The following is a 14,735-nucleotide window of genomic DNA, read 5'->3' as shown; positions in this document are numbered from 1 at the left end:
AAAAAAGGTGCTTCATAGCAAAACACGTCGTATGTCCCCTGAGAGGTCCCTGCTCTCATTATGAGGAAATGAACATGACCACTATGATCAGGGGCAATATCTCCCTAGCAGCTGGTGTATAGAGCAATGAGATGCAGGAAATTTACTTCTAGACACATATGTGTATGCTTGTGTACACATTTCATTCACAGAGTGGAGATCTGATTCTATTTTACAAATGATTGTTAAATCAATTTATGTCAAATGTCTAGTCATATGGAGTCCTTAATAGAGAATAGAAAACAAATATAAGCCAAGATTCTTGCTTTTGAAATAATAACGATAATGAAATAATGATCTTAAATTATTTTATTCATTTATCATTAATACTCAAACATATTGTTTACTGTGTACTAAGCAGTGTATTAAACCCATAGCCTGGGTTACATAATTTAATCCTCACAATAATCCTATGAATTACCTACTACTATTAATCCTCATTTTATAAATGAGAAAATTCATGCTTATTTTTTTATTCACATATACACATATATAGAACATAAATAAGCCAGGGGAACATAGATATTAATATCTGACATAACTACACAATAACTATGTACTAGGTCCAATTATTTACCTCTCAAAAACACATTACATCCCTACTTCATTAGTTAAAGTAGATTAGGCCTCAGTAACTGATGCACAAATGAATCTATTTATTATTTATGTAACAAATCTGAGTCTATGTGCAGGCCAACAGGGCAAGTCTCTTCTGTGAGTTTCTTCATGGCCTTGGACTGATTAAAACTTTCTTTTTTTTATTTTTAATTTTTTCTTATGTCGTAACATTGGATTATAACATTATATAGCTTTCAGATGTACACCGAAATGTATTTCGAATTCTGTGTAGATTACATCATGTTCACCACCCAAAAACTAGTTATAGTCCGGCACCACACATGTGAGCCTAATCACCCCTTTTGCCCTCCCCCCTCCTCCCTTCCCCTATGGTAACTACCAATCCAGTCTCCAATGCTATGTGTTTGTTTGTCGTTGTTTTTATCTTCCACTTATGAGTGAAATCATACGGTATTTGACTTTCTCCCTCTGACTTATTTCACTTAGCATAATACCCTCAAGGTCCACCCACGTTGTCACAAATGACCGGATTTCATCATTTCTTATGGCTGAGTAGTATTCCATTATGTATATATACCACATCTTCTTTAACCATTTGTCCCTTGATCGGCACCTAGCTTGTTTCCAAGTCTTGGCTATTGTGAATAATGCTGCAATGAACATAGGGGTGCATGTATCTTTATGCCTTTGTGTTTTCAAGTTCTTTGGATAAATACCCAGCAGTGGAATAGCTGGATCATTGGTAGATCTATTCTTAATTTTCTGAGGATACTCCATGCTGCTTTCCATAGTGGCTGCACCAGTTTGCACTCCCACCAGCAGAGTACAAGGGTTCCCTTCTCTCCATATCCTCTCCAACACTTGTTGATTCTCGTCTTGTTTTTTTTTTTTTTTTTTTGAGGAAGATTAGCCCTGAGCTAACTACTGCCAATCCTCCTCTTTTTGCTGAGGAAGACTGGCCCTGAGCTAACATCCATGCCCACCTTCCTCTACTTTATACATGGGACGCCTACCACAGCATGGCTTTTGCCAAGCAGTGCCATGTCGACACCCGAGATCTGAACCAGCAAATCTTGTTAATTATAGCCATTCTGACAGGAGTGAGGTGATACTTCATTGTAGTTTTGATTTGCATTTCCCTGACAGCTAATGATGTTGAACATTTTTTCATATGCCTGCTGGCCATCTGTATATCTTCTTTGGAGAAATCTCTGTTCAGATCTTTTGCTCATTTTTCAATTGTGTTGTTGGTTTTTTTTGTTGTTGAGCTGTATGAGTTCTTTCGATATTTTGGATATTAACCTCTTATCTGATATATGGTTTGCAAATATCTTCTCCCAATTGTTACGTTGACTTTTTGTTTTGTTGATGGTTTCCTTTGCTGTGTAGAAGCTTTTTAGTTTGATGTAGTCCCATTTGTTCATTTTTTGTTTCCCTTACCCGGTCAGACATGGTACTTGAAAATACGCTGCTCAGACCAATTTCAAAGAGCATACTGCCTATGTTTTCTTCTAGAAGTCTCATGGTTTTGGGTCTTACATTCAAGTCTTAAACCCATTTTGAGTTGATTTTTGTGCATGGTGTAAGGGAATGGTCTGCTTTCATTCTTTTGCATGTGGCTGTCCAGTTTTCCCAACACCATTTATTGAAGAGACTCTCCTTTCTCCATCGTATGCTCTTCGCTCTCTTGTCGAATATTAGCTGTGCATAAATGTGTGGGTTTCTTTCCAGGCTCTCAATTCTGTTCCATTGATCTGTGTGTCTGTTTTTGTGTCAGTACCATGCTGTTTTGGTTACTATGGCTTTGTAGTATATTTTGAAATCAGGGAGTGTGATACCCCCAGCTTTGTTCTTTTTTCTCGGGAATCATTTGGCTATTCGGGGTCTTTTGTTGTTCCATATAAATTTTAGGATTCTTTGTTCTATTTCTGTGAAATAATATTGTTGGAACTTTCATAGAGATTGTGTTGAATTTGTAGATTGCTTTGGGAAGTATGGACATTTTAACTATGTTAATTCTTCCAATCCAAGAGCACAGAATATCTTTCCATTTATTTGTTTCTTCTTTGATTTCTTTCAACAATGTTTTATAGTTTTCGGTGTACAGATCTTTCACCTCTTTGGTTAAGTTTATTCCTAGGTAGTTTATTCTGTTTGTTGCAATTATAAATGGGATTGTATTCTTAATTTCTCTTTCTGCTACTTCGTTATTAGTGTATAGAAATGCAACCAATTTTTGTATGTTGATTTGTATCCTGTGACTTGACCGTATTCATTTATTATTTCTAAAAGTTTTTTAGTGGATTCTTTAGGGTTTTCTAGATATAAAATCATGTCATCTGCAGAGTTACAGTTTCACTTCTTTTTTTCCAATGTGAATCCCTTTTATTTCTTTTTCTTGCCTGATTGCTCTGGCTAGGACTTCCAACGCTATGTTAAATAAGAGTGGTGAAAGTAGGCATCCTTGTCTGGTTCCTGTTCTTAGAGGGATAGCTTTCAGTTTTTCTCCATTGAGAATATTTGCTGTGGGTTTGTCATATATGGCCTTTATTATGTTGAGGTATTTTCTTTCTATATCCATTTTATTTTGAGTTTTTATCCTAAATGGATGCTCTATTTTGTCAAATGCTGTCTCTGCATCTATTGAGATGATCATGTGATTTTTATTCTTCATTTTGTTAATGTGGTGTATCACGTTGATAGATTTGTGGATGTTGACCCATCCCTGCATCCCTGGAATGAAACCCCCTTGATTAGGATGTATGATCTTTTTAATGTATTGTTGTATTCAATTTGCTAGTATTATGTTGAGGATTTTTGCATTGATGTTCATCAGTGATATTGACCTGTAATTTTCCTTTTTTGTGTTGTCCTTGTCTGGTTTTGGTGTCAGGATAATGTTGGCTTCATAGAAAGAGTTAGGAAGCCTCCCCTCCTCTTCAATTTTTTGGAAGAGTTTGAGAAGGATATGTATTAAGTCTTCTTTGAATGTTTGGTACAATTCACCAGGGAAGCCATCTGGTACTGCACTTTTATTATTTGGGAGGCTTTTGATTGCTATTTCAATCTCCTTACTGGTGATTGGTCTATTCAAATTCTCTACTTCTTCTTGGTCCAGTTTTGGAAGCTTGTATGTTTCTAAGAATTTATCCCCAAAATTCATGCTTATAAAGGTGCAACAAAATATAGCTGATAGGTGTAAGAGCTGCATTCTGCTCTGCATTGCATAAATAGTATTCTATTATGATAGCTTTATTATTATAATTAAAACAGTAATTATTATTATTTACACAGAATGGTATATCTTGGAAAAATTAACTTGCATTTAAAAACTAACACTCACTACTAAAATAATTTCATCTTTTGTTGATTCCAGTTCTTTCCACCCACTGTCCATTTGAGATGGCTTCAAAAAAGAGAAAAGGTGTGAAATCTAAAGCAGTTCATTTAGTGTCTTCATAAGAAGTTCCACGACAAAATGGGAACTTTTCACTAAAATGCATATGTATTTTTATGTAATCTGTGTTTCACATTTATTCTTTCTGGCTCTATATCTCACATTACCAGCGATAATCAAGAGGATCATGGCAATCATATTCAGCAGTGACATAACAAATCTGAAAAAAACCTAGCATTTAATTAGTAATTGTGAAGTCTTATAAAATTGCTTAATTTTTCTCCCATTAGAAATTTTGTTAATTTGAAATGTAGCCACAAATGCACTTGATAAAACTTTTAAATTCTTTTTAATTTTTAAAACGTTTGAGTGATTCTTTTTGATAGCTTAGTTACTCTGAGAATTCTAAAATATGGTATCAAGAAGGATCCACCATATCATATAACTCAATCACACAGATAGGAAGTAACCTAGCCAACATTTGAATGCAGGCATTCAGAATCTATTTGTCAAGTCTTTTTTGGTTGGAATAAACAGGAAAATGACTCAAACAAGCTTAAGCCAAAGAGATTGTATTGATGAGCAGGAATGTTCAAAGAGAGATTTTTTTTGGCATCAGGCATGACTTGATCTAGGCATGTGAAGAATTCCAAGTTTCTTTCGTTTGTGTTAGCTTTGGCTTTCAAAGATACTTTCTCTGTTTGGTGGGAAATTGTTGCCTAGAAGTTTGAAGTTTGTATCCCACTATCTGAGCAAACCCCTGTGAAAAAAGATGATCCTTTCTTTAATAGCTCTTCCAAAAGCTGTCCCAGAATTGAGTCTAGTTGTCTCTGCTTGGTTCGCATAGTTGACCAATCATGGTAGCCATGGTGCACAGCTTCTAATGGCAAGACCTGAATTTTGTCCTCTCTCCTGAAGCCAAAGGTGTAGTCCTCCCAATTCAAATTAGATGGAGTAAAAATAGGAAGCATTGGGTTTTCTAGGGAAAATCAAAATGCAGACCAAAAACACCAACTCTTGTCCACTGCAGATCGAGAATCCAGGACTCTAATTCTTATATCCTTCTTCATAATTCTTAAGTTAGCAGCCAGCACACTAAATCTTACAGCCTTCTCTGTAATTGAATGGCTTATGGGAGAAGATTTATCACTCCAGACACAACTGAGATAAGAAAGAATTTCTACAAGATGTTTATTTTTAAGTGAGAAACTTATCTGTCCCTGTTCAGCCTTATGTTTCTTACATTTCTTGCCTTGTACTATTATTCGGGTGTAATTTTGATCCTTTAGAGCAAGCACTAAGTTCTCAAAACATGTTCCACTGCCACGGGTTTTCACAATGATTCTACCGCTCAGTTTTTGGTCTTATATGCCATTGATGTTCAGTTCCACAGAATACCATTTCTATGTCTGTCTAACAGCCACCAGACTGAGAAGTCTTTAAGGGTTCCTTACAATCGGTGTTGCAGTTAAAGTAGAACATGATTAGAGCATATTGGGGATTCTAATAAATTGGTTTTCCAAGAAGCAAACCTTGAAAGGATAATTTTTTTGGAAGTGATTTATTAGAAGAGTTCTTAAGAAGAAACACAGGAGAATGGAGAAGGAGGACAGGGAGGAGAGAGTAGCCAAGCAGAGTATGCTATCAAGCAAAGTTCCACAGAGGATGAAATTTGCCTCAGTCCAGTAGGGGGGCTCTGGAAAGAGTGCAGGTCCCACCTAGAGTCCCTCTAGCAGGGGCAGGGGAGCTGGAGGATTTATGCTCCAGCTCCAAGTCAATCATTGGTTAAGATCTGTCCCTGGAGGTATGTAAATTCCTAGCTGCTTTCAGCTTTTTCTTTGTGAAGGAAAAGTTAGCTACAGCAGTTGGGGATAGTGCCAACAAAGAGATGCAGCTGCTGACTGTTGAGGGTGAAAGTACATCAGGATCTGGGATGGCTAAGGAAGCAGAAGGGATCTGGGTAGAGCACTGACATTTTCTGCTACAGTACTCCTATTGGAAAGGGACACCTATGTAGGATATGCCATTTCACCCATCAAGGGAAAAATGCTTGTCCAGAGAGTCCTCCGTGTCATCACTGAGTTCTTTTTTGGGCAAAGTTGGAATAGTTGGGATTGGTGAGACTTGTTCTTTTTGCTTGCACTTAATTGGGCTGCTTAAAATGGAGGTCCACTTTTTAAAACCACAAACACCAAAGCTCTCAGAGGATGATATTACCATAGCTGTGGGATCTGATTAGGCACATAGCTTCTGAGGCAAAGAAACTTAGAGATAAATCCCAGCTCTGCCACCTCTAGTTATAGGAAAGGTAAATGAAATTATACGTATACATTGCATACATATATAGTCCCTGGCACATAGTTTGTAGTTAATAACAGCAGCTATGTGTTGTGATATTATTACAATGATTATTATTAAATATCAACCTATTCATTATGTTATGTTATGTTGTGTTAAAAATTTACTTGTCTTCATAATCAAAATAAAGAACTACGATTAACTATGGGAAAAATACTCAACCCTTAACTGGAATTTTTTTTTGTCTGAATGCTTTAGGTTAAAACCTTTTTTAGCTAGCTATTTTGCATGTATTTGTCATAAACTTCAAGATACACTGTCATAAAAAGATAACAAAGGATTTGAATTGAGACAAGTATCAGAGCATCTATTTATTTTTCTTTCTGTAAATAAGTTTTCGTAGTTTTTTTTGTTACATGTATGATATATGCACATTGTAGGAAATGAGTGATAAGCAGAAAAAGGAAAAGAAAAGGCGTTTATATCCTCACTACCCATAAATAATAACTTTTCATATGTTCACATATGCAAAATACATATTTTTAAAAATTGGATAGGGCTGGCCTGGTGGCGCAGGGGTTAAGTTCACACGTTCGGCTTCTCAGCGGGCCCGGGGTTCGCCGGTTCGGATCTCGCGTGCGGACATGGCACAGCTTGGCAAAAGCCATGCTGTGGTAGGTGTCCCACGTATAAAGTAGAGGAAGATGGGCACAGATGTTAGCTCAGGGCAAGTCATCCTCAGCAAAAAGAGGAGGATTGGCAGTAGTTAGCTCAGCGCTAATCTTCCTCAAAATGAATAAATAAATAAAAATTGGATAATACTGCATATACTATAAAATTCACAAGACTTCATGAAGATCTTTTTAGGTGAATAAGTTTTCTTCTAGAACTTCATTATTATTTGTAGTTTCATATTCCATAAGATGAATTAATAGGAAAACCTGTTATCTGAGGTTAATTGTTAGCAGGAATATGCCATTTTACTAAAATGTCAACCTAAATTTGTGGTAAGTGGCAAGGCTTTTTCAAAGGACAAAAACTAAACTTATCATAATAATGATTTTATTTTGTGTTTAACAAAATTCAAGTTGTGTTTCCAACTGTATGCTAATTCTGAGATAAGTAAGCAACTCAAACATCGATTTGGGGATATGTTTTCTGACAAATATGTGGGAGCACGCGTATGACTTTCTACACTGTGTTTATCTTGGATTTGCACAGGAGGATTATAATTGTTTGCTAATAAAAAATTCCTGGGGCTTCCTCAGTTTTCTTGCCTTATTTGAAGCCTCTACTGGGTCATCATCACCTGGCTTCTCTGTAGTTGTTTATCATTCAAACTCTGCAGGTCTTTGTCAACCACTTGGCATGTGTCTCCCACATGACTTTTGTGACTTGAAGAAATCCTGCATCTTCTACAAAGTTTACACTTTGACTGTTCAAAGTGATTTACTATTATAATCATTATTTGAAATATATTTGGAATAGAAACATTTAAATCATCTGAAAATCTATAATGGAATGAAGAATGACTTGACAGTAGGAAAGGAAAGATGTTAATGTAAATAGATTAGGAGTTGATTTTTACAAGAATTAGTTTATTAGGGAACATTTTCCTGTTGTGACTTTATTTATAGTCTGCACTTGTTTACATTATACCTGTGAAAGTGAGGCCTTCTACACCATGAACTTCTAAATTCATCCTCTATTGTTAGAGACTTAGATTCATAATCATAAAGTTTATTTTTGCTATTTTAAAAGATGTTCGTATTAGACTAGAGGTATTAGATATTAAGCTAAATTTTTATAAACAAAGGATTTCTTGACAGAGTCTAATGGAGACAAGGTACAATGTAAAGTTATTTTTTATATTACTATTATTTTTTATAAAAGGTATAAATGAGTACCATTCTTCTGAGTATCATAGAGCCTATACTCCCAATTCATGTGGATCTGTTTTATAGTACTAATCCCCCTTGATACTCTAGTTCACCCACCACATAAGTCTTCAGTTACTTATTAGTACCAATTTAGCTATAGAGGAACCTGAATTTTTGTCTTGGAATCTATAAATATAGAGAGAGCTTGCCTACTCTTAAACGTTAGGTCCTATATGGTCCTCAGGTCTACCATATTTAAACTGAAATGATCTTGTTACCATCACTGAAGTCTATTTCCTTTGTTTCAATTACTGCTATTTACAAGTGTATTTATTTTTTATTATTTTTTTGTTGTATGTTTCTCCACCAGTCTGTAAGCAACATGAGGGCAAAGAGGGTGTCTATTTTATTCACCAGTTTATTCCCTGTGCATAGCACCATGACTTGCACATGGCAGGCACTTAAAAAAGTGTTATAAATTGCTTGATGAGTGAATGGTGAAGGATTGCATGATCTGAAAACTAGTCAAGATATTATAAATTGATTGAATGTTTTTTTTCTTGAGAGTCATTTTTAAGGACACTCTTATTTTATCCTGCTGACATGAAGACTAAATCACCTTCTATTCTAATGAGGTATAACTGTTTAGTCCAGTCCCCGATATTAGTTGGAGGAGGTTGGATGGAAGCCCGTTGCCAGGGAAAGTCAAGTACAGCAAATCCCAGGCTATCCTTGAAATCCCGAACTTTCAACAGGAAGATGAAGGCTTCTACGAATGCATTGCAGGCAACCTTCGAGGAAGAAACCTTGCAAAGGGTCAACTCATTTTCTACGGTAAGCTAATAGAATCTCAAAAACTATGTTCCAAGTTAGAGTGCTTACTGAAACAATTAGCAAGTGGCAATGACCATTTTCAAAATATGGCTTTAATTTCAGCATGGTCTATGCATGCTATTGTATATTATAATTGCTTTGAAAATATCAGCTATGTCATGTTAAAGCTATAAAAGTTTATAACACAAAGTAGCATGGAATCCAATATATTTCCCATAAAACATTCCACAATAGCCTATGACCATTTTTATTACAGATCTAAGTAGAATTTACAAAGAAAGAGAAAATGACAGGAGAAACATAACACCAAATGGTAGTTTTCAGTATTTGTTTCTATTTTCCAAGATTTTGTCTACTCATATGTAAGTGATAGAAAAATAAAGTCATTACTTCATTTAAAAAATGTTTGCCTTAATTACCAGAATCTCTCATAGACTTAAGAGAGACAATGAAAGCATACAATATTATCTAAAAGTTGTCCTTGTGTCTTCTTTCATCCAGGCCAAAATACACACATGCATGAAATTTGCTTCTTTTTTTAATATCAAATAACCATAAAATATACCCCAGAATCACCAAAGTATTTGATCTTTTTAAAATATTCTTAACTTGGCTAAATTTAATATATCGGCACTAGAGAACTTTTTAAATCTGTGTTTATACATGGCCAAAAATGCTTTTCTATGTGGCAAGTTTACAATCAATGGAAAAGTAATTGAAGAAAAAATATATATATTTTATTAACTAGAAGAATCTGAGGTATTGTAATTACCTTGTAGGAATTCTGATTGAGTGTCCTGTAGGAGAACATAATGTGCCTTGGTTATATTATTTTCCATTTCCTTCAGAATTTCCAATTTTAACCTGGAATAAAAACTAGTATTTTATATATAGAATGTGATTTCCTGCTGATTATTCCCCTAGAGTTGTAGCAATGCTAATCTCTCTCTCTCTATATATATACACACACATATACACACACCTATATTTTTATTTATATACTTATTTTTTCAATAGCTCCTGCTTTTTAAGGAAAGTCTTTGGAATCCGTCATCTTTTATAAATAAAATAGTGAGGATGTAACTGGGAGTTTTCTAGTGGCATGAAGATATTAAAGGCTTTGGCTGGTTTTTAATATATATTTCATTTTTCTATTAAATAGACAAAGATATAACCAAGAGATTAACCAGAAAATGGAGATATCTATGAACTGGAAATCAATAACAAGTACTTTCTCCTGCATTGACACAGCAACTCTTAGAATACATCAAAGATTTTACAAATATTAATTCATAGAATTTTTATAGTAAGATGTAGAAATAATTTTCAGTGATAATATAGGTAAGAAACCTTAGATGAATTGAGCAAGATTATTGATGTTTTTCAAATATGAGATAAAACCTTGAACAATCTTCTAAAACTAGACTCTTTCCACCTATAGTAGTTCTTCAACATGGTGATCTAAGTCCATTCACATGCTGTCTCACAGCAATGACATCAGCCATTTAAGGAGTCCAAATGGTCCTTGTGGGGAATGATGGATAATTGGTCAATAAGACAATTATTATGCTTCTTGACCACCTATTAATTTACTTGACAATGTGCTCCCAAAGGCACAAATAATTGATTCAACAACCTGAGAATTGAATAGTATCTGAAAATTTCAAGAAAAGAATCTCTCAGTTTCATTGTATTGCTATGTTTAAATTATAATTCAGAACCCTGTCCCTCTATATTGTGTCTTTATAGCCTCCAAAAGAAATCTCTAAAGTATCATTATCATTATAGAAAATAAAGCACATTCAGAGGAGTTAAGTGACTTTCCACAGTCAATAGAGAAAAAAAATCCAGAACCCAAGCCTATATGGTAGACCTGAAATCCTAGACTCTTTCTTTCAGGTATTGTCTATGTAGTTGCAGGTTTAAATTTTTTCTTTTTAGAGTCCAAAGCGTACAAAAAATGTGCACATTACATAAATAAATATGTTTAAAAGTTATGATAATTGTATTAAGCAACAAATCAGATGTATCTTAAACTTTTGTAAGCCATGTGAATTTTACCTAAGCATGCAATTTTTCTCCCCGGTCAAACATATATTAGGACAATTTCTAACAATTATCTACAAATTATAAAATGTGTTAATAATGTATAGAACACGATTCAATTTCATCAATACACCCAGTTCTTCCAAGTCTTGGTCTGATTTATCCCTCAAGGCTATGAGAAGCATATTTTGTAACTGAAAGTTGCCCTGATTTCCACAGGAGGTATTCATAGGCTTAGTTTTCACCACACTGAGATATCATAATTCCTTCTTCTGTCTTAGTGGAAGCAGATGTTGCAGTAGAAAAACCCTGGAAGTCAGACATATTTGTACACCATTTCAAAGACTGTAGGTCTCACTTCTTACTCCAACCCCTGCCATAGTGACCAGCTCAGCACTATGTTTTATAAGTGTAACCTGACACAGTCTCATCTCAAGTGCTGCACTAAGTCGATCTTCTTTCCTGCTCTAATTTTCTTTGGCCTATTCAAGAGACTACTCAGTATTCAAGCCCAAACAACCTAGATGTGCTAATAGTTAACCCCTGCACTATCCTTGAATGAATAAATGCTTCCTCTTCCTTTCCCTGGGTAAAGAGTTCATAAAGACTCTCTAGAAGTCCACAAAGGATGGAGTAACAATGACCCATGTTGGTGGCCAACTCAATGAGTCATCGTTGCATTGACTTTTTCCTTCCCTGTTGACCATTACTTTCCCTGACTGCTTACCTTTGGGCTAGTATTCCCAAACAAATAACCTGAACGCAAGCCCTTGTCCTAGGCTCTGCTTTCAGGGTTCAAATTTTGGCTTCTCTAATTCCTAACTATGTCCTCTTGTGCAAGTTACCTAACATCTCTGCCAAAATACTCTATAAAGTGTTGGAGGGAGAATTAAGTCCAATTACACATGTAAACCATGTAGCTTATAATAGTTTGAGATTCCAAAGGAAGATTCATCCACTCTCATATATCTGAGGACAGACCCAAATAAAGGAGGGAAATTAAATGGCACATCCAGGCAGTTTCCCATCATCTTTATGGAAGAAATATTAACTTTAAAGCATCTAATTTACACTCCATCTGTTTCCATGAATGACAGTAAGGATATTACTGCCTTACGTCTAAATGGCAATTTAACATCAAATGTACCAGTTGCTTTTAGCCTCACTGTAGAACTTTCTCAGATTAGAAAATAAGATTTTGGAAAACACATGCCCAGGATTAAAGTTAAGTGCTGAACCTATATACAATTCCAAAAGTTCTCATTCCCAGGCAAGAGTTTTTGTCTAGGGAAAAAAATGGATTATCATCCTACTAAAATGTAATGAGGCTCATATTTGACTTATGTTTCAAGCTATTGAGTTGTAATTATGTCTGATTTGCATACACTTACTTTTAGTTAGTTCAGATCAAATATAATCAATGGGCTTTTGCCCACAAGGTGTTCAGATTTGGTATACATTTTCCAACTTGACCTATGTACTAATATTTAGCATGGAATTATTCTCTGGCCTTGTCATGCATTTGGACTTTTTCCCACAGTTCCCAAGTTGTTATGTTGGTGCAGCAAAATGACAAATGACAAACATTCATTTTCTGCCAAAGGTCCACTGATGTCTGTGACGGGATTTCTGTTGCCCCACGCTGAAGCTCCTGCATTTCCATTCCCTCAAATCATGTGTATGTAGTACTACTGGACCCATTAGCCTTTCCTTCTGATTTCTACAGTCCTGGGAATAGTTTCACATCTTGCATAATTGACTTGCCAAGTAGTTGCTCTTGTCTCTTTTTGAAACAGCCCTTCCAGAATGGGAACAAAAAATTCAAAATACATACCTGTCTATCTATGACAGCTTGCTTTGGGAATGCAAAGCTAGAGGAAAGCCAAACCCTTGGTACACGTGGTTAAAGAATGGGGAGCGCCTCAGTCCAGAGGTAAGCAACTATGTTGGTATCAAAAACTCACATACTCTGCTAGGGAAATTGTGTTACTGACAGTAACAATGTTTATGGAGTATTTAGTGAGTGTCAGGAAATGTAATATACTCTTTATATATATAGTAATTTATTTAATTCTCAAGCAAACTCAAAGTAGCTATCAATATTATCCTCATTTTTCAAGTGAGAAAACTAATAGTAGAAAAGACAAATAACTTACAAAAGGTTACACACTAGTCAGTGATGGATTTACATTCAGATCATCAACATCATCAACATCATAGTTAACATCGTTTGAACTATCATATGAGACAGGCCCGTGTTAAATATTTTCCATGCATTATTTTGTAATATCCTCATGACAACCTTATGAGAGTGATACAATTATTATTTCATTATGTAGATGAAGAAAATTGGTTTCAAAAAAGGTAAGTCATTGTCCAAGGTCACACAGCAGCTAGTAAATGTTAGAACTAGTATTCTAAACTTAATCTGTCTGATTCCAGGACCCAAGCTCTTAATAATTACCCAGTATTTTGCTTCAGGAAAACTACTGATTGTCTCTAAACTCATAAGAAAGTGGAGAACTGAGGCAGTTACTCACATTTTCAATCTAAAGCATACTTTCTTCTACACTATACAGAAAATGAGGCAGAGTTGTTTCTTCTTTCCATCAAATTATCCAAATAATTGTGTTAATTCTCCATGGAGGCACAGCCAGAGCCACAAAAAACATCTGTTGTTTAGAAGTTGAATATAATGATGTTCTTTGTTTCAGCTTTAGTGGGATTTTCTCCCTGCATGCCTTTTGCATATAACTTTTTCTGTTTCCTCCAGCCTACTTGCATTATCTTTAGAGGATGGTGATAGGTACCTTGAAATATTTACTTTTAAGTTATATTTGCACTATTAAACTATTTCGTCATTGCAGTCAGAATTGTATTTCTATACCCCAAATGGGACTCTGTAACAGATTTTGGCTGTTTAAGCAGACTTTATAGTAAGCTGCAGGAAAGAAGAATTTAGCTCCTCCAACTAGTGACTCAATTAGAAAATTATCAAGTCATCACATTTCAAGTCTTTTTGAGACTTTATTAAGGAAAGCCAAGGAAATATTCTAATCATGATATCCCTGTCTAATATTGCTGTCAACCATGGTTTCTGGAATAATTCAAATGGTAGAGTGTTCCAAATTATTTTATGTACCTATCTAATGGAAAGTTAACACATTCTATGCAAAGAATGCCAATTTTCAAAGAAATGAGATAACATAACATATACTAATCGCTAAAATTATACTAAGCATATTTCCAATTTTTTTTAAACTTTAGAAAGCTGCTCAGGATCTTGCAGTGCATTAAGCTCATCTTTGTAAGCATCAGTTCTCATTCACCAAAATACCGTATCTCATAGATATGCACAAATGTTTAATAATGTGTTCTGGTTAAGAGAATACCTGCATTAACATACTAGCATCGTTACATGGCTTTTCTTTTATTAGGAAAGAATTCAAATAGAAAATGGAACACTTATCATAACTATGCTGAATCTGTCAGATTCTGGTGTCTACCAATGCGCCGCAGAAAACAAATATCAGATAATTTATGCAAATGCAGAATTGAGAGTATTGGGTAAGTCACTCGTTTATAACCAAAAAATTCCAGGTGACGTTTTAGTAAGCTATGATTGTACATACCCTGAACCCAATTTTTCTGTAAATTAGAAA

The 14,735-nt window shown here is 35.0% G+C and overlaps 1 protein-coding gene across 1 annotated transcript in view; it reads left to right on the top strand.

The window, feature by feature from the left end:
- CNTN6 (contactin 6) overlaps positions 1 to 14,735 on the top strand; it is a 295,600-nt gene that overhangs the window by 204,654 nt on the left and 76,211 nt on the right. Inside the window, exons 8-10 of the mRNA XM_014843193.3 lie at positions 8,843 to 9,027; positions 12,870 to 13,006; positions 14,511 to 14,640. Of these exons, the coding sequence (XP_014698679.2) occupies positions 8,843 to 9,027; positions 12,870 to 13,006; positions 14,511 to 14,640 (452 nt within the window). The remainder of the gene's footprint in view (positions 1 to 8,842; positions 9,028 to 12,869; positions 13,007 to 14,510; positions 14,641 to 14,735) is intronic.

Source organism: Equus asinus, chromosome 21 (genome assembly GCF_041296235.1).
Source record: "Equus asinus isolate D_3611 breed Donkey chromosome 21, EquAss-T2T_v2, whole genome shotgun sequence".
Lineage (NCBI taxonomy): Eukaryota > Metazoa > Chordata > Mammalia > Perissodactyla > Equidae > Equus > Equus asinus.
Note: the sequence above shows the minus strand (reverse complement) of the source record. Positions and strands in the feature narration are given on the sequence as shown.